We start from the raw sequence: 21,065 nt of genomic DNA on the forward strand, positions 1-21,065 counted from the left end.
CCATATGTACTAATATATTAAAACAGATTGTCTATATAGGAGAGTTCCTTTAAGCAAGTTTCTGAGGACCCAAGGCCTGATTCATATCAGTCCTTATGAGGGGGCAGGGTGGAGTGCAAGCTGCCTGATTCATTATGAGGCGCACGCATCTGTATGAATTAGACACCTCGCCACAATCTTACTTAGGTCAATGACTGGAGTAAAATTTGTGGCGTAAGGAACGCTGCTGCTGCTCCTCATGAATTTGACAAGTTGGAGTTGTCATGCCCCGTCATGACCCTGTCCCGCCCCAGCTCTGCCCACTTTCTTGTAGCTGGACAAAAATGGCGTGAAAATGACAAAAGTTGCAAAATGTTTGTGCAGCTTCACGTCTTTTTAAAGCTTTTTATGTCAGCATTCTGTTGAAAAAGCTTTTCTGAATCTGAGCCTAAGTGATTAAACTCCATAGTAAAGAAATAATGCACAAATACGTGTAATAAAACAAATAAACAATGGTAATAAAAAAAACATTTTAATATCTTTTTGTTATATTGCCTGTTAATATTATTATTAATATTATCGTATCCCTGTTATTTTATCCCCATGTATTAGTGGGATTTTGGTGGGTGTAAATTTTATTTGCTTTAGCTGATCTCACAGTGTTTGAAGGACATGGTCAGGTGTAGCGCAGCACAAGCACACGAATGAAGTTTATTAGTGATGAGTTGCACAAATCTTAAGATTAAAAAAAAAATCTTCCTGGTGATACATCATCATTTAGCCCTGCTCCATAATTCAATATACTGCACCTATAAGGCAAATTAGTACATGCTGACAATACATTCACCAATTAAAAGTCAATGTGTATGCTAGACAACATGTTTCATAGGCGCTTGGGGGATAGCTTTACTGCACACTGTCATCGGGTCCGTACACCTGAGGACTTGACAAACTGGTTTTTGCTTTGAATTTCTTGCTGGTGGAGAAGCATATATTATGTGAGGACAGTCACTTTCTCATACAGCATTCACATTGTAAACATCATGGACATCTTGCATAAATTGTTGCAGCTTTGCTCAGACAAGAAATCTGCCATTGGATATGGCTTTTTGACGCTTCTTACTGCAGGTGGGCAGCAGTTGTTTTCTATGGTAGTTTTCCAGTGCCCATGCTCTGAAGATAACCTGATGTATGGATTTGTTTTTCTCTTCGCACCCGCTCTAGTCCTTATGATCATTAGTTATTTTCTGAACAGTAGAACTTGGAAATTTTTCACCGGATGTTTTCTAAATCCGAAGAAGATGTGCCCCAATGGTTACCGTTGCCAGGGGCTGTTTGTTTTCGTACAGTTGACAATGGATGCTCTCATAGTTCCTGTCATGTGGATTTCTATCGCCCTACTTCATGGATCCTTCTATACCTGTGCAATGAGTGGATGGCAGAACCCAGAGTATGTGCAGCATCTGTGTAGGAACAAGTCTGAACAGTGTAAGGGACAACTCTACAAAGTGACCTGCGGCAAAGCACCAATGCCCGCCAACGATATACAGGAGATCACGCTGATTCTTCAAGCCCAGTCTCAGGTGTGTGACAAAACCTTTTAACATACAATTAATATATCAGGTGGCACCAGAGTTTGTTACTTGGTATATCTTATTGCATTAGCACAATTGGTTTTATGCATTTTTTTTTCTGGTACAGTTGTTAAAACTACTATATTATTGTAACCGAGAGAGTTTCCATTCCGATCTTGGATCCTACTAATCCTAGAGTTGGTAAGGAGAATGTACAAGCAAATGTTCTTTCCTTCTAAAGACATGACTCAGAAGCTTCTCACTCCTGTCTTCTTCCATTGATTGCTGAAAAGCGATGACATGAAAGACTTGTCTGCTACAAGATGACATGCGGAGGTGTCTACTGCACTTGATAGATGGGATCAAACGAGCAGATTTGTGGCAGATTGGGTGCAATTTTGAAAACCAAAAACTGTTTATACAAAAAGCCATGAGAAACATCAGTCATATGTTCATACAGATAGTATAGAAACTCCCCAAGGGGTCAATGTTATAATGAGAGTAAACGAATGAACCTTATTTTGTCTCTTGTAGTCAAACATAGAGAGTAGAGGCACATATGAGAGCACATGGGGAGAATTTATCAATAAATGTTGACCATCATTATAGAGTCCACAAAGTTCATATTACGGAGTACACATTATTTGCACTATTTATTTTTTTACTTTTCTCTTCCTCTCCTCTCAGTTTACAGCAAGTAAAAAGTTAATTTTCTGCCTTTAAGACAGGTTATAATTTGGCAAATTTATTAGGAGGCATGCATCTCTTAGGGACAACTAGTTACACTTTGAAGTAAGATTAATATATGAAACACAAGTCTTAATGAATCTGCATCAATATTTTGTAAAGATTGCGGGACTCCACATTAGATAAATGTATAATTTGCATTTACCATATGATCGTGGCCTTGGAGTCCCCATATTAGTTTGTTTCTAGCTGCACGATATTAACCATATCCTTTGATCACTGACTGCTAAACCCCTGATTAAACATGTAGCATCAAATGAGGAATGCATATATGCCAAGAGCTTCACACATCGTTGAGTGTCATTCGATCATAGACAGACAAGCCACTGATGAATCATGCCAGCAATGAAGGCGAAACACATAAGGCTTTGAACTGGGTCAACAGACAGGTAGCAATAAGTTAAGCTAGCTAGGTAACTCTTCTGAATCTGTAGCTCACTCTCTTTTATTAGGCACTTTTCCCTTTTAATATCATAGAGCAAGGAAAGCAGCTAATAAATGAAATTCTAGGAGCAGCAGTGTGCCGCTAAACAATAGCACAAAGCTATGCAAACAGTTTGAAGTACTGTAGTGTCCAATGCCTCCATACTCAGAACATGAAGTAAACAATTGTTGACCTTTATCGGAGACCCAACAAACCAGGAACAACGACTTCTTCCTGTTTCATGGGAATTCCTCTAGTGTCAGATACTAGTTCATTTGACCTCAACCTGGAATCTTACTCTACCGGTTTTACATATCTAGTCTAGCACAACTTTTACCTGTTAAATGTACACCATTCAATGTACTGTACACAATCATATAAGGAGATTCCATAAAAAATCTTTAATATAATACAAGCATTAGAACAAACAGTTATTATTGCTTTGGCTCAGTTGTATTGGGTCCAAAATTGTGACTTCTATGTCAGTTCATCATTAGTTTGCAGGCAGTTTCACAATTCTTTTCCTTGAAGTATATGGTGACTGTCCATAGTAGAATTATACAACCAGATTAGTATCAAGTAACTATAACTCCTTAAAGGGGTATTCCCAGAACTGAAAGGTAACCCATGGATAAGAAATAATTACTGATTGCTCAGACATCACCAATCCTGAGAATAGGGCTTTGGATCTTAAGAACGCATGTTGTGTGCAAGCGTGCGCATGCTCAACCTCCACTCAATTAATCAATTGTGGGATTTCCGTAAAAAGCCGAGTACATAATTTGAATAGAGCAGAGGTCCAATAAGTGCACCCTTACTAAATTCAAGACATGGCTCTGCACTGAAGAGGCTGATGGACGTGTCCTGTAGCATGCCTCAATCTAGCGCCATTTTTAAACAGGAGTAGCATGTAGAAAACTAGGCTAACAAGGTGCTTTAGCTTCAGAAATTGATCAAATGCTGTAGAACTTCCAGTAATATATTTGGAATACTCATATTCAGGTTTTTAATACATTTGAAAAGAAAAAGGAAAATAGTCATTCTATTCATTTTCGTTTGTTTCAGTTTTTAAAATAGCTAAATTGCTTCCTAATGTGTGATTGCTATGATGTCCACTGAACGGCACTGTTACACTGTTTCATCCTATGACTTCAAAATAATCAGTTCAGTAAAAGTACCTTTCGTTATCTACAGATATAGTGGAGGTGGTCAATTAATTTTTCCAAGGAGTCGCATGAGAGACCATGACGGTTGTGGAGGGCCAAACCATTAAGCTGAAATTAATTCTGCTCAATATTAATAACACCATATTAATTATTATTATTTTATAGTAATAATAATTGTTTCACTTAATATTGAGCAGCATTAACCCCTTCAAGACCCTGGGTTTTTCCGTTTTCCGCTTCCCTTCTTCCCAGAGCCATAACTTTTTTATTTTTCTGTCAATATGGCCATGTGAAGGCTTATTTTTTGCGGGACAAGTTGTACTTTTGAATAACACCATTGGTTTTACCTTATCATGCACTGGAAACCAGGAAGAAGGAATATAAACCAGCTCACCCGTGATGCATAAGCCGAGTTTCGGGAGCACGGACCCGCTGTGTCCAGGCGTGCAGAGACCAAAAGAAGAAAATGTCCAGCTTCACCGAATCCGTGAAAAAAAGTTTTCTTTATTCACAAACTTAAACATGGAGGATACAAACTTCAGCACAAACCATGTGGGTAAGAATCTCAACGCGTTTCTGGAGACTAAGCTCCCTTAAAGGGAACCTGTCACCCCCCCCCAGTCGTTTCAAACTAAAAGAGCCACCTTGTGCAGCAGTAATGCTGCATTCTGACAAGGTGGCTCTTTTAGTTCTGGGTGCTGTAACTAGAGAAATAATCAGTTTTTTAATTTGTCAGAAATACCTGGTCTTCAGTCAAGTAGGCCGGCGTTTCCCCCCTGCTTCAGACAGCACACAGCTGTCACTCACATCTTCTTGGCGCCGGGCGCCGCCTCCTCCTCACCGCTGTTTTCAAAAGTAGCCGGCGCCTGCGCTCTTTTCCCCTGCCTGGTGCAGGGGCAGTGAGCGCTGCCCGTCTTTCCTCATATGCAGCCCAGCTGACTGCGCCTGCGCGGCTGCCCTGCCTGTGATTCCCAGCCCCGCAGTGACTTATGATTTATTCACATTGCGGGGCTGGGAATCATAAGCAAGGCGGCCGTGCAGGTGCAGTCAGCTGGACTGTATATGAGGAAAGACGGGCAGCGCTCACTGCGCCTGCACCAGGCAGGGGAAAAGAGCTCAGGCACCGGCTATTTTCAAAACAGCGGTGAGGAGGCGGCGGCGCCAAGAAGATGTGAGTGACAGCTGTGTGCTGTCTGAAGCAGGGGGGAAACGCCGGCCTCCTTGACTGAGGACCAGGTATTTCTGACAAATTAAAAAGCGGATTATTTCTCTAGTTACAGCACCCAGAACTAAAAGAGCCACCTTGTCAGAATGCAGCATTACTGCTGCACAAGGTGGCTCTTTTAGTTTGAAACGACTGGGGGGGTGACAGGTTCCCTTTAAGGGAGCTTAGTCTCCAGAAACGCGTTGAGATTCTTACCCACATGGTTTGTGCTGAAGTTTGTATCCTCCATGTTTAAGTTTGTGAATAAAGAAAACTTTTTTTCACGGATTCGGTGAAGCTGGACATTTTCTTCTACTGGAAAACAGAACAAAAATTCTAAGTGCAGTGAAAATGCAAAAAAAATGCAATTCCACAATTGTTTTTTTTTTTACCAAGTTCGCTAAGTGCTAAACTTAGCCTGACATTAGGATTCTGGAGGTGACCACGAGTTTGCAGACACCAAACATGTCTAGGTTCTTTTTTAATTAAGTGGTAGAAAAAAAGTCCAAAGTTTGCTAAAAAAAATGTTGACATTTTCCGAGACCTGTAGCGTCTCTACCTCTACTTGTCGGTATTTGTGGCTCGTTGAGGGCTTATTTTTTGCGTGCCTAGCTGACGTTTTTTTAATACCATTTTGACGTAGATCCAATTTTCTGATCACCTGATATTGCATATTATTGCAATGTTGTGGCAACCAAAAATACATAATTCTGGCTTTTTGATTTTTTTCTCTCATTGCGCCGTTTACCGGTCGGATTAATTCTTTTTATATATTGATAGATCAGAAGTTTCTGAATGCGTCAAAACCAAATATGAGTAGGTTTGTTTTTTTATTGTTTTATTTTGAATGGGGCGAAAGGGGGGTGATTTGAACTTTTATATTTTGAAAAAATTGTAAAAAACTTTTTTTTTACTTTACACTGGCTTCAATAGTCTCCATGAGAGAATAGAAGCTATGATGGTTCGATCACCTGGGCTACACACAGCAGGACTGTAGCTCTGCTGTGTGCAGCTAAAATGATCACCTGCTATGAACCCCGGCCACAGGGCAGTGCTCATAGCATTGGGGCAATGACAACCACAGGGATCTCCTGCAGACCCCAGATTGTCATGCCAACCCACCGGCGACCTGCTGTCATGTGACATTGGCACCCAGGGCCGGACTGGCCATCTGGCAATTCTGGTACCTGTTGGCACCGATGGGCGAGATTAGTGATGCTCTTCCGGGGTGGCCATATTAAAAGCTGCTGTCGGAAATTGATAGTGGCATTTAAGATGTTAACAGCCGCGGTGGATTGCGATTCCACCTTCGTCTGTTAGAGGCAAATGACAGCTGATCAGATCAGCTGTCATGTGCAGGAAAACATGTAGGCTCAGAGCCAGAGCTCGCATAGAGTGCAGGGACACAACCTATGATGTACCAATAAGTCATAAGTCATGAAGTATGTTGATCTCCCCTATATATAGTATGGAGGAAAAAGGTTGTAGTGGTCTGTGGAGCGCTGATATATGGGATAAATGTAGGGACAGCAATCTGGTTAACAAACCTTTATTAACCCTTCGATCTCCACAACACGTTTCGATAGCACAACACTATCTTCATCAGGTAGTACCGGGCTATACTGAATTCACACTTGTCAGCTTCAGGACCTGCGGTGACGTGTATCCTGTTCCCTGATCACGTGACCAGAACCCGGAAGTGCTGGCTAGCAGTGGCAGTGCATGGCAGTCTCCAATGGTCCTTAGGGATCATCAATTCAAGTGCAAACTGGGGTTGTGCAGGGGTGCCCCACTCCATTAGGTGAGTGGGGCACTTGGCCCTTGTTTGATAATTCACTAAATCACCAGATTTACACATTTTGCGCTCCTTGTTTTTGTTCTCATTACATACTATATAGTATGAGCCCACACATAGCACTCTCTATGTACCAAATGAGCCCACACACATCACCCTCTATATAAAGAATGATCCCCGAAACAGTCTTCTATGAACACTATGTGCACCAACATAGACCCCCATATATACGATGAGCCTCTACATATTCCCCTAAATACAGCATGATTCACCACATATATACACTATGAACCCCACATAGCATCCATATATACAGTATGAGCCCCCACATAGCCTCCCTATAAAAATTAGGAGCTCCCACCCAGTGCCCCTTTTTACAGTTTGATCCCCCACATAGCCTCCCTATGTACAGTACAAGTCCTCATATAGCCCCTATATATAGTGTGAGTCCTTACATAGCTCCCTATTTACAATATGAGCACTTGCATAGCCTATCTATATACAGTATGATCCCCCACATAATCCTCTTACATACAGTGGGTACATAAAGTATTCAGACCCCTTTAAATGTTTCACTCTTTGTTTCATTGCAGCCATTTGGTAAATTCAAAACAGTTCATTTTTTTCTCATTAATGTACACTCTGCTCCCCATCTTGGCTGAAAAATAAAACAGAAATGTAGAAATTTTTGCAAATTTATTAAAAAAGAAAAACCAAAATATCACATGGTCATGAGTATTCAGACCCTTTGCTTAGACACTCATATTTAAGTCACATGCTGTCCATTTCCTTGTGATCCTCCTTGAGATGGTTCTACTCCTTCATTGGAGTCCAGCTGTGTTTCATTAAACTTGATTTGGAAAGGAACACACCTGTCTGTGTAAGACCTCAAAGCTCACAGTGCATGTCAGACCAAATGAGAATCATGAGTTCAAAGGAACTGGCCAAGGAGCTCAGAGACAGAATTGTGGCACAGATCTGGCCAAGGTTACAAAAGAATTTATGCAGTACTAAAGGTTCCTAAGAACACAGTGGCTTCCACAATCCTTCAATGGAAGAAGTTTAGGACCACCAGAAGTCTTCCTAGTCCTGGCTGTCCAGCCAAACTGAGCAATCGTGGGAGAAGAGCCTTGGTGAGAGAGGTAAAGATGAACCCCAAGATAACTGTGGCTGAGCTCCAGAGATGCAGTAGGGAGATGGGAGAAAGTTCTACAAAGTCAACTATCACTGCAGCCCTCCACCAGTTGGGCCTTTATGGCAAAGTGGCCCGACGTAAGCCTCTCCTCAGTGCAAGACATATTAAAGCCTGCATAGAGTTTGCTAAAAAACACATGAAGGGCTCCCAGACTATAAGAAACTAGACTGTGGCCCGATTCTAATGCATCGGGTATTCTAGAATATGCATGTCCCCGTAGTATATGGACAATGATGATTCCAGAATTCGCGGCAGACTGTGCCCATCGCTGATTGGTCGAGGCAACCTTTATGACATCATCATCGCCATGCTGTGCCCGTCGCTGATTGGTCGAGGCCTGGCGGCCTCGACCAATCAGAGACGCGGGATTTTCAGGACAGACAGACAGACAGAAAAACCCTTAGACAATTATATATATAGATAAGATTCTCTGGTCTGATTCATCGAAGATACACCTTTTTGGTGATAATTCTAAGCGGTATGTGTGGAGAAAACCAGGCACTGCTCATCATCTGAACAATACAATCTCAACAGAGAAACATGGTGGCAACTGCATCATATTATGGGGATGTTTTTCAGCGGCAGGGACAGGACAACTGGTTGCCATTGAAGGAAACATGAATGCTGCCAAGAACAGAGATATCCTGGATGAAAACCTCTTACAGAGTGCTGTGGACCTCAGACTTGGCCGAAGGTTTACCTTCTAACAAGACAATAACTCTAAGCACACAGCTGAAATAACAAAGGAGTGGCTTCAGAACCACTCTGTGACCATTCTTGACTGGCCCAGCCAGAGCCCTGACTAGTGTTGAGCATTCCGATACCGCAAGTATCGGGTATCGGCCGATACTTGCGGGTATCGGAATTCCGATACCGAGATCCGATACTTTTGTGGTATCGGGAATCGGTATCGGGATTAATATCAATGCGTAAAATAAAGAATTAAAATAAAAAATAGGGATATACTCACCTCTCCGGTGGCTCCTGGACTTTACCGCCGTAACCGGGAGCCGTTGTACCTAAGAATGCGCGCTTGAAGGGCCTTAGATGAGGTCACTGCGCTCTGATTGGTCCGTAGCGGTCGCGTGACCACTACGCTACCAATCACAAAGCAGTGACGTCACCTAAGGTCTTCCAATCAGAAGCTGCGGACGTCTTCTAAGGTATTTGAAGCGCTTGAAAGACCTTAGGTGACGTCACGGCTTTGTGATTGGTCGCGTAGCGGTCAGGCGACCGCTACGGACCAATCAGAGCGCAGTGACCTCATCTAAGGCCCTTCAAGCGCGCATTCTTAGGTACAACGGCTCCCGGTTACGGCGGTAAAGTCCAGGCTGCGTCGGAGGGTGAGTATATCCCTATTTTTTATTTTAATTCTTTCTTTTACACATTGATATGGATCCCAGGGCCTGAAGGAGAGTTTCCTCTCCTTCAGACCCTGGGAACCATACAGGATACCGTCCGATACTTGGTGTCCCATTGACTTGTATTGGTATCGGGTATCGGTATCGGATTAGATCCGATACTTTGCCGGTATCGGCCGATACTTTCCGATACCGATACTTTCAAGTATCGGACGGTATCGCTCAACACTAGCCCTGACCTAAACCCAAATGAGCATCTCTGGAAAGACCTGAAAATGGCTGTCCACCAATGTTCACCATCCAAACTGACGGAACTTGAGAGGATCTGCAAAGTAGAATGGCAGAGGATCCCCAAATCCAGGTATGAAAAACTTGTTGCATCATTCCCAAGAAGACTCATGGCTGTACTAGCTCAAAAGGGTGCTACTACTCAATACTGAGCAAAGGGTCTGAATACGACCAGGTGATATTTCAGTTTTTCTTTTTTAATAAATTTGCAAAATGTCTACATTTCTTTTTTTTTTCAGTCAAAATGGGGTGAAGAGTGTACATTAATAAGAAAAAATGTACGTTTTGAAATTTACCAAATGACTGCAATGAAACAAAGAGTGAAAAATTGAAAGGGATCTGAATACCTTCCGTACCCACTGTATAGACACACGTTCCCCATACGCATTGATATATATACAGTATAAAGAAAACAATCAAAACAAATAACATGCTCACCTTGCTCCCATTCTTCCCGCATTTGCTTTGAGCACCGTCATTCCGCACAGCAGACATGATGTAATCATCGCATTTGCTGTCTTACACACATTGAAGGGAGGAAGAAGAAATTGGCAGGTTTTTCCTTCACCATTATATTCACTGTTTCCTGCATTCTGAGGAAGCCGATAGCGGTGAAATCAGGACACCGGGCAAGGGAGGGCAGTGCAATGGTGCGGCTAGGGTTTTCAGCTCTTCGGCTGTCTCGGTCTCGGAACAGCAAGAAGGCCGGATGTGGCCTGCAGGCTGCACTTAGCACTAGTTTGTGATTGAGGAACCAGCCTTAATTTATAGTTACAGTTTCCATGAATTTAGGGCATGCGCACTCCAATAGAATTGCAGGGGAGAGTTACTGTATTTAATCATCAGCCGCATAGAAACTGTCAGTCTCATAGATATATACATTTGAGTGCTGTTCCATCTAAACACCTGTTCACTGTGGTTATCTGGTAAAAAGGGACAGCTGTTCAAGGTCCCTGTTTTACTGATGGAGGGGGTCTCAGCAGTGGAAACCCCAGCAAGCAAACCTTTTTTTACCTATATTGTGTATCGTTGAAGGTGACATGTTATTAATGTGCAACACCCTTCTCAATCACTACTGTTTTTATAGAAAAAGATTGTGATAACAGACATATACAGTGAGGAAAAAAGTATTTGATACACTGTCGATTTTGCAAGTTTTCCCATCTACAAAGAATGGAGAGGTCTGTAACTTTTATCGTAGGTGCACCTCAACTGTGAGAGACAGATTCTAAAAATAAAAAAACTGAAAATCACATTTTTATATACTTAATTTACATTTTATTGCATGAAATAAGTATTTGATCATGTACCAGCCAGCCAGGTATGGGAGAAGGTCATGTGGCCAGATCATACCAAGATAGAACTTTTTAGCATCAACTCCACTTGTCGTGTTTGGATAAAGAAGAAGGATGAGTACAACCCAAAGAACACTGTCCTAACCGTGAAGCACGGTGGGGGAAATATCTTACTTTGGGGGTGTAATAATTATAGGGGATAACTCAGGAGACTCTTTGCGTGGAACAAGACAACTACAGGACACAGTTTTATAAGTGGTAAAGTCTATATTATCACACGGTGATTCAAACAGGTGCAGAGAGTCCACAACACTTGGTGCAAATGTCAAATGCAGCTCAGCAGTCTATAGGAAACTTCAGAGGAAAATGCAATCATGCAGGAAGTCTATGAAGCACAATTATTCTTGAGGATACTTGACACGAATAAGTCCTTGCTTAGTCCAAAACACAGATAGATATGTAGCGCCCCCTCCACCGCCGCAGGGCCGAGGGGTACCCGGTACCAGGCCTCTGAGTCTCTGCTTCTGGGGTTGTCACGGCGGCTAGGCCCCGGTCCGTGACCCTGCCGTGGGGCGCACAGTAGAATGCAAGGTGTGGGTGTTGGTAGTAATGATAGCGATGTAGCGGTGCAGTTGTGGGGTGCAGGTCGCAGTAAATAACAAGGACACCAGGTTGCAGTCTCTTTACCTCTTTACTGGAGATCTCTGAGTCCTCAGTCCAGAACACGGTTCACCAGGCTACGCAAGTCCAGCCGGTCCAATGGCACCTCCAGAGTCCTCCTCTCAGGTGGAAATCTGTGCCTTCCTTCTAGCGCTATGTGTTGTAGTCCTTCCCTGCTGTGCTCACGGAAAGTGACCCCACAACGGTTGTGTCTGTTTCTTAAGTTCCCTCACAACTCGATTTGATGTTCCTCTGTAATCCACCCCTCCCTGTATTCAGGTTGGAATGGCACCCGTTTGTCAGGTAGGCCTGGAGTTCTTCCGGGACCCTAGAGACGCCCCTCTCCCGCAATTGCCCCCCAAGACTTCATAGGTGATATGTGGTAGACAGCCCGCCTGAGACCGACTGTCCTGCCGCTGTTTGGAGTATGGCTTGAAGCTGTATTCTAATCCACTCCCTCGGCGTTCCGGCCACCGGTATTGCGCCTCAGCAGGGTGCTGCCTCTTTCAACAAAACCCCTGCTGGTATTCTCCTTCTGCTTGATCTCGTTTCTCACTCAGCACAATCTGCCTCGCTTCTAGTCCTTTCTTGGGCACCGCCGCTAAGCTGAGCAGGCACGGTCCCGTTACGTTCTCTCAATGCCAAGCCTCTGCCAGGATCCCACCCCTGGCAGAGGCCCTACAGTCTCTCCCTTCACAACACCCTCTGCCACAGGGTGTTGCTCTGTTCAATCCCGTCAGCGTTCTCTCTCTAACTTCCTGCCTGACCCCCAGTTTACCCACTATGGTGGGGAGTGGCCTAATGAATAGCACCCTTAGCTCCCCCCGGAGGCCCTGCTGTGAAACATATTGGTGTCTGTGATACCTGATTGGAGGAACTCCTTCAGTGCCATCGAACGTACCATGGCTCCCCTTAGTGGCAGAGCCACAGTACTGCAACGACCAGGACTCTGGGGCGCTGCACTCCCCCCTGGTTAAACACAGTACTCCGGGACTGGGAAGAAAAACAACAATACAGATTAGTAAACAGACATACAATTTTGTTGAGTGCAAAACAATAAGTATACTTGAACAGGCTTCCCTTTATGGGAGGTGAGGACACTTTTAACGTTACAAACATAGTCAACATTATAAATTACAGGCTATACATAACTCCTGTTACCCAACCGGGTATTCTACTTAGTGCAAATTCTGGAACAATAAATTAACATTGCCTTTAAGAAACATACACTCTTAGTTTACCAAAGGCCTTCCTATAATCACATTACAGGGTAGGGTAACTTCACATTCTCCTACTTTGAACCTGCAGGACCGCCTGTCCCTATGGCACCAGACCTACTGCCTCTCCTTTCTTTTACAGGACCGCCCCGTTCAGCCAGGGCCTACTGCCTTTCGCTACTATACATAGTATAGACATAACATTCCTTTCGTTTAAAGAACTCTGAGCCAGCTCTACTCGGCTCCTTTAAGGACTCACTCTCTAACCCCTACGGGTTCGCTTTCTGTCCTTAGTAACAAAGTAACTTTCTATGGGGACGCAGGGTTTACCTTCTATCCTCACCTTCATCATTACTTCTTTACTTTCAACTACGCAGATCTCTACTTCTACCCCTGCGGGCTCTCTGCATCTTTTCCTTTCACAAAACATTATTTTCAGACTTCACAATTCAAACAATTTAAACACATATAACTTTTCATGTAAAACAGTTACATTCTTTCTCAAAGCATCATCATATTACCGTTCTAAAACAGTATCGCTTTCAAGTTCAATTCCACGCATCCCCTTTAAGAGGGGACCAAGCCTTTCTGAGGTAGCTCGTCTTCTCAGCCTACCAGTCCACGCAAAGGCTCCGGAATGGCATCTTCGCAAAGTGTCTTTTAACTAAAACCAGTAGGAAAGGTATCTTCGCAAAGTGTCTTTTAACTAAAACCAGTAGGAGGCACCCTTAAGAAGGTGCAACTATTTACAAGGAAGTTCGAATCATGCACAGTCCATGATTACTGCAGTTTGTATAAAACTTCTGGGAAACAACAATAGTGACCCCGGGTCAACAAAGGAGTCACCTTTTAAAGTTTACCCTGGACGGGTTTAGCAACAAACAATCATGAACAGTTAAAGGAAAACTATTTACATTTTTATAAAGCAATAAAATCTTACTGGGGTTCTGCGGAAGGCGACCTCTTATCCGGCCTCACCAGGCCAACAGATCGCACCGGTGAGCCAGGACGCCGTTCCGGTCCCAGTAATGATAAAATCCCTCGCCGGGAGGTCCTCCTTGTCGGCAGGTGCACCCGTCCTTCTGGGGCGCAGCGAGGCTGTGCTTCTCGTGATTCCGCGGGGCCGGGTCCCGCTGCCTTCCCTACGGGATCATCCCCTTCTTGTGTTCCAGCAGCCTGGAGGGCAACGCATCGCTGAACACCTCGGGCGAACCAGCCCGTCTCGCCAGTGTCCTTCCTCCACCTCGTGTAGGTGACGGCATCTCCTGGCTCCAGGTCACGATCGAGCCTCCCGCTGCAAGGCTCCACCTCCTCCCGATCCACGCGGACCTGCAGCGGCTCTCCAATTTCCTGAATCACCCCTCTTCCATACCGGGGATTGAAGGCCACCACTACACCCCAGTGTGAGGACGGAATCTCTGGAACACTTACCAGATCAATTTGCTCTGCAAGTTGGGGCCGGCTCCGCCATGCTGCCATCAGACGCCGTAGATGCTCGGCGTCCGGCATGATCTTTAAATCCGGTGTTGATAGCGTACTTCCAGCCGCGGTCAGTTGGGAGGGGACAGGAGACGCTGGAGTCAGACGGATCTCCGTGGGCTCACCTAACCGGGTGAGCACTCGGGCAGCGGCCTTCAGCCGGCGGCTTAGCTGTCTGGCCTCGGCTGCAGCCACACATTCCTCGGACAGCGGCAAAGGGGGTCGACCCATCGGTGGCTCTGTGGGGATCAGACCCCGCAGTGTTGGCGTCCCCGGGGTTATTTCAGGCTGTGCAGGCTCAGGCCGAACCGGGTCGGCGCCGCGTGGTGCTCCGGGTGTCGCCATTTCTCGTTCTTTTCCCGCGTCTTCCTCCCGCGGTCTCTTCCGTGGGCGGCCCCGTCCCCATGGTCTCCACCCTCCGACCAAGATCAGGAGGCGTACCTCGGCTGTTGACGGGCACGTCCTCAGGACACAGAAATACTTAGACTGGGCGGCCATTGCTGTTCGCGCTCTCCAGCTTGCCTACGCCCCCTTCACGCCCCTCTTCTCTTCCTGCGCTCTCCTCAGCGCTACAATGGCGGCGGATTTTGGCGGCAAATGGCACAACACACAGTCCTCTCAATAAAGTACAGTTCAAGCACAGTAAATCACAGTCTCTAGGCACACATGACCTGATTCTTCAGGCTTAAGTAGATCCTGTTCATGACGCCAAGTTCTGTAGCGCCCCCTCCACCGCCGCAGGGCCGAGGGGTACCCGGTACCGGGCCTCTGAGTCTCTGCTTCTGGGGTTGTCACGGCGGCTAGGCCCCGGTCCGTGACCCTGCCGTGGGGCGCACAGTAGAATGCAAGGTGTGGGTGTTGGTAGTAATGATAGCGATGTAGCGGTGCAGTTGTGGGGTGCAGGTCGCAGTAAATAACAAGGACACCAGGTTGCAGTCTCTTTACCTCTTTACTGGAGATCTCTGAGTCCTCAGTCCAGAACACGGTTCACCAGGCTACGCAAGTCCAGCCGGTCCAATGGCACCTCCAGAGTCCTCCTCTCAGGTGGAAATCTGTGCCTTCCTTCTAGCGCTATGTGCTGTAGTCCTTCCCTGCTGTGCTCACGGAAAGTGACCCCACAACGGTTGTGTCTGTTTCTTAAGTTCCCTCACAACTCGATTTGATGTTCCTCTGTAATCCACCCCTCCCTGTATTCAGGTTGGAATGGCACCCGTTTGTCAGGTAGGCCTGGAGTTCTTCCGGGACCCTAGAGACGCCCCTCTCCCGCAATTGCCCCCCAAGACTTCATAGGTGATATGTGGTAGACAGCCCGCCTGAGACCGACTGTCCTGCCGCTGTTTGGAGTATGGCTTGAAGCTGTATTCTAATCCACTCCCTCGGCGTTCCGGCCACCGGTATTGCGCCTCAGCAGGGTGCTGCCTCTTTCAACAAAACCCCTGCTGGTATTCTCCTTCTGCTTGATCTCGTTTCTCACTCAGCACAATCTGCCTCGCTTCTAGTCCTTTCTTGGGCACCGCCGCTAAGCTGAGCAGGCACGGTCCCGTTACGTTCTCTCAATGCCAAGCCTCTGCCAGGATCCCACCCCTGGCAGAGGCCCTACAGTCTCTCCCTTCACAACACCCTCTGCCACAGGGTGTTGCTCTGTTCAATCCCGTCAGCGTTCTCTCTCTAACTTCCTGCCTGACCCCCAGTTTACCCACTATGGTGGGGAGTGGCCTAATGAATAGCACCCTTAGCTCCCCCCGGAGGCCCTGCTGTGAAACATATTGGTGTCTGTGATACCTGATTGGAGGAACTCCTTCAGTGCCATCGAACGTACCATGGCTCCCCTTAGTGGCAGAGCCACAGTACTGCAACGACCAGGACTCTGGGGCGCTGCAGATATGCTTATAAGGCAGTTCAAATAATATCTTAGCTCAACCAGGGAGGTCTGGGTAATAGTCTCAGGTTCTTGCAAAGCAGAAACAGCTTACATGTCCAGCAAATGCAGATGGAAGTAAACACGAGCAGCAGATGAAGGAGGATTACTGGACCTGGTGTATGCAGCAGGAACCCAGAGCAGAGTAGCAGGATCACCACACAGATTTACAGGAGCAGGTATATAGCCAGGGATTCACCAGAGGTCAGGAGCTGGATGCAAGGCAGAATACTCTAGCACAGACTGCAAGGCAGAATACTCTGCCTACAGTCTACAGACTGAAAGCTGGGGTGGAGTTTTATAGCAGGAAGACACAGTGCACATGACACCAAAGATGCCATCTTGGAAAAGGGCAGTAATGCACAATAAGGTAATAAAAAAACATTCAGAGTCCTTACAGGGGGTGCTTTTCTGCAAAGGTGACAGGACGAGTGCACCGTATTGAAGGGAAGATGGATGGACTCGTGTATAGCAAGATTTTGGCCAACAACCTCATTCCCTCAGTAAGAGCATTGAAGATGGGTCGTGGCTGGGTCTTCCAGCATGACAATGACCCAAAACACACAGCCAGGGCAACTAAGGAGTTGCTCCATAAGAAGCATTTCAAGGTCCTGGAGTGTCCTAGCCAGTCTCCAGACCTGAACCCAATAGAAAATCTTTGGAGTGAGCTGAAACTCAATGTTGCCCAGCGACATCCCGAAAACCTGAAAGTTCTGGAGAAGACCTGTATAGATGAGTGGGCCAAAATCCCTGCTGCAGTGGGTACAAACTTGGTCAAGAACTAAAGGAAACGTCTGACCTCTGTAATTGGAAACAAAGGTTTCTGTACCAGATATTAAGTTCCGTTTTTCTATTTTATCAAATACGTATTTCATGCAATAAAATGCAAATCAATTATGTAAAAATCATTCAATGTGATTTTCTGGATTTTTTTTAAAGATTCTGTCTCTCACACTTGAAGTGTACCTACGATTTAAATTACAGACGTCTCAATTCTTTGTAGGTGGGCATACTTGCAAAATCGGCAGTGTATCAAATACTTATATTCCCCCCTGTATGTGAAAATATCAATTGGATAATAGGCATATATGTGTAAATATCATTTCAGAAAAACCTTAGTTATATTGATGAACGTTCATTAAATCTGGACTTCATTTTTTTGCTATCTCCTCCTCCCTTCTTGAAACAGACTACTGCAGATTATGATGATTTTCATTTATATACACATGCCCTCCATACTAGCGATTCATCATGAAATCAGTCTTATAAAATCCTCTCATATCCTTCAGTGACTCATCTTTAATATGATGATCAATGTAAAGTATTCTGGCTCATAAACATAATATGTATCTTTTTGTTCTCTTGAATTTTCCAGGTTATAGGCTGGTGTCTCATTGCGGTTCTGGCTTCAGTCTCTCTTCTCTGTACGTGTTGGTCTAGTTGTAATTCTAAAGTAAGTGCCATCCAAATGTCATTCTGGAGAATTTATATTGAAAAGGAAAAAGATAAGTTTGATCAACTCGCTCAGGAATATGCAAACAAACTTGCGGAAAGGAATCTGAGAAGTTTTTTTGAAAACAAAGAACCAACAGAATTTGACCTGCCCAATAACAAGGCTTGGGAGAAGATCTCTGCGCTTTATACCTTTAATCCAGATCACCAATACTACAGCACCCTCCACAAATTTGTGGAACATGGAGACAATGAAAATTTCAATAGAAAAGAAGTAATGATGGACTTTGTAGACGCACCGGTCTGATGAGCTTTAGGACTTCAAAGAAGAATTTGATTATGCTTCAAAGTTTAATGTACAAATTGATGTGTTCTACATCACTGCATCAAAACACAATACAATAATATTTCTGCATCTTATTTTCTCATCTTTTTTCTTACGAAATTTACAATAGCCAATACCTTGTTTTCTCTACTGAAACATATTCAGTGATATTATCTGAGGTCAGAAGAATTTATCGCTTGAAAACAGCGCCACCCTTGTCCACGAGATGTTGCTGGTATGAAATCTCAGCCCAACTCATTAGCTAAGCTGCAATACTAGCCGCAATGTATGGAATGAATGCATGATAACTTGTACATAAAAAAGTATTGTTTTATAATAAGTAAAAAAAACCATTTACAAATATGTATTTGTGGACTTTGTTCTATTCACTTAACATAGCACACAGAAAACAGGTATAATTGTTATTCTTCTATATGACTTGACTAAAAATACTCAACAGGAAATTAAATGGTATTACTACTAGTAGTGATGAGAGTATAGTGAAATATTCAGATTCGGAAAAATCGGCACAAATAATCTACTAAATAATTATCTAAGGGTCACTTCCGTCTGTCCTTCTGTCTGTCTGTCTTTCACGGATATTCATTGGTCGCGGCCTCTGTCTGTCATGGAAATCCAAGTCGCTGATTGGTCGTGGCAAAACAGCCACGACCAATCAGCGACGGGCACAGTCCGGCGGCAAAATGGCCGCTCTTTCCTCCCCACAGTCAGTGCCCGCTCCATAATCCCCTCCAGTCAGCCGTCACACAGGGTTAATGGCAGCGTTAACGGACCGCGCTATGCCGCGGTGTGTAATGCACTCCGTTAACGCAGCTATTAACCCTGTGCGACCAACTTTTTGTGGTTAAATATATTTTTATTAAAGAGAAGAGAATTTTACAAGAAAAACAGTAGTTGAAAACTACGTCAATGATCAAAGTACTTTTTCTTATAATATACAATTCGAGAAGAGTAACACAAAAAAACACTCATTCACAAACCTTGCATAAATCTTACAAAAAAGAGAGAAAAAAAAAAAAATTAGAGGGAGTAAACCCTCAATAATGACTACGGTATCTTTAACATATAAGCAATGACTCCTTGCCCCCGCAACAGGCGAGGACTTTCATTACCGTAAATAAAGTAAAGCATACCTAAAATCAGTTCGCCCATGTCCCCTAAAGCGAGACATGCACGCAGATGGTATCATTATAAAAGTAACTGGTAAATCATGGTACAGACCTATCACACCGAGCTGGTGGAAGGTGAACAGCTCACCCAGGGGGGAGTTAGAAAGAAGAAAAAATAGAGGGGGGAGCCCAATTAGGTGGGGCTCAAGAAAAGATATTTAAAATGAGAACATGAAAAGAAAGGAAGAGTAGCTTAGTAATCGACTGTAGAATAGACAGGTGTATTCAGGTAAACAGGTCAGGGAAACGAGCAGAATCTTTAAATAGAATCCATTCAGTCCAGGTACCTAAGAAGGAGACCCTTGTCTGTGAAAGGTCTGCTTCAATTTCCTCCATCCTAAAGATGGTTTCAAATTCTGAAAACCACTCCACAACATCGGGGGGAACCGGGTCTCGCCATCGGCGGGGGATGACCGTTCTAGCAGCTGCTAGGCAAAATTTAAGGATGTCCTTTTTTTGGGATCTCACCGAACCGGGAATCATCCAACTTTTTACTATTGATGCTGCGAATGCAGCATCAATAGTAAAAAGATCTAATGTTAAAAATAATAATAATAATACAAAAAAAAAGGTTATTCTCACCTCCGACGTCGCGGCTGTCCTCGGCAGTGCAAGTGGCAGGTTCCGGTGCCAAGGATGCTATGCGAGAAGGACCTGCCATGACGTCACGGTCATGTGACCGTGATGTCATCAAAGGTCCTGCGCTCATACCAACCCTGGGACCGGAAGGTGCCGCGTGCACCGCACACATGCGCCAGGACTTCAAGGGGCCTTCGGAAGGTGAGTATATGGAGCGCCCCCACACCGCCGCAGGGCCGAGGGGCACCCGGAGCCGGGCCTCTAGGTCTCAGTCCTGGGGTTGTCACGGTGGCTAGACCCGGTCCGTGGCCCTGTCCGTCAGTGGGGGACGTCCGGTGAAATAGGTGGTAGTAATGGTAGCGATGTAACGGTGCGGTTGTGGGGTGTAAGTCGCGGTAAATAACGAGGACACCAGTTTGCAGTCTCTTTACCTCTTTACTGGAGATCTCTGAGTCCTCAGTCCAGAATACGATTCACCAGGCTGCGCAAGTCCGGCCGGTCCAATGGCACCTCCAGAGTTCTCCTCTCAGGTGGAAATCTGTGCCTTCCTTCTAGCGCTATGTGTTGTAGTCCTTCCCTGCTGTGCTTACGGAAAGTAACCCCACAACGGTTGTGTCTGTTTCTTAAGTTCCCTCACAACTCGATTTGATGTTCCTCTGTAATCCACCCCTTCCCTGTATTCAGGTTGGAATGGCACCCGTTTGTCAGGTAGGCCTGGAGTTCTTCCGGGACCCTAGAGACGCCCCTCTCCCGCAATTGCCCCCCAAGACTTCATAGGTGATATGTGGTAGACAGCCCGCCTGAGACCGACTGTCCTGCCGCTGTTTGGAGTATGGCTTGAAGCTGTATTCTAATCCACTCCCTCGGCGTTCCGGCCACCGGTATTGCGCCTCAGCAAGGTGCTGCCTCTTTCAGCACAACCCCTGCTGGTATTCTCCTTCTGCTTGATCTCGTTTCTCACTCAGCACAATCTGTCTCGCTTCTAGTCCTTTCCTTGAGTCCCGCCGCTTCCAGGAGCCTGCGCGGACCCGTTACGTTCTTTCAATGCCAAGCCTCTGCCAGGATCCCACCCCTGGCAGAGACCCTACAGTCTCTCCCTTCACAACACCCCCTGCCACAGGGTGTTGCTCCGTTCAATCCCGTCAGCGTTCTCACTAACTTTCTGCCTGACCCCCAGTTTACCCACTATGGTGGGGAGTGGCCTAATGAATAGCACC

General features: G+C 45.2%; 2 protein-coding genes across 2 annotated transcripts in view; one reads left to right on the top strand and one right to left on the bottom strand.

Moving 5' to 3' along the window:
* Positions 1–21,065, bottom strand: part of TRAPPC3L (trafficking protein particle complex subunit 3L) — a 263,060-nt gene that overhangs the window by 92,966 nt on the left and 149,029 nt on the right. The window lies entirely within an intron of this gene.
* Positions 929–18,452, top strand: CALHM5 (calcium homeostasis modulator family member 5). The gene is made up of 2 exons (XM_077292839.1): positions 929–1,562; positions 17,678–18,452. Exons 1-2 carry the CDS (start codon positions 1,023–1,025, stop codon positions 18,059–18,061), a joined length of 924 nt encoding a protein of 307 aa, XP_077148954.1. The 5' UTR covers positions 929–1,022; the 3' UTR covers positions 18,062–18,452.

The sequence above is a fragment of the Ranitomeya variabilis genome, chromosome 2, assembly GCF_051348905.1.
Source record: "Ranitomeya variabilis isolate aRanVar5 chromosome 2, aRanVar5.hap1, whole genome shotgun sequence".
In the NCBI taxonomy this organism is placed as follows: domain Eukaryota; kingdom Metazoa; phylum Chordata; class Amphibia; order Anura; family Dendrobatidae; genus Ranitomeya; species Ranitomeya variabilis.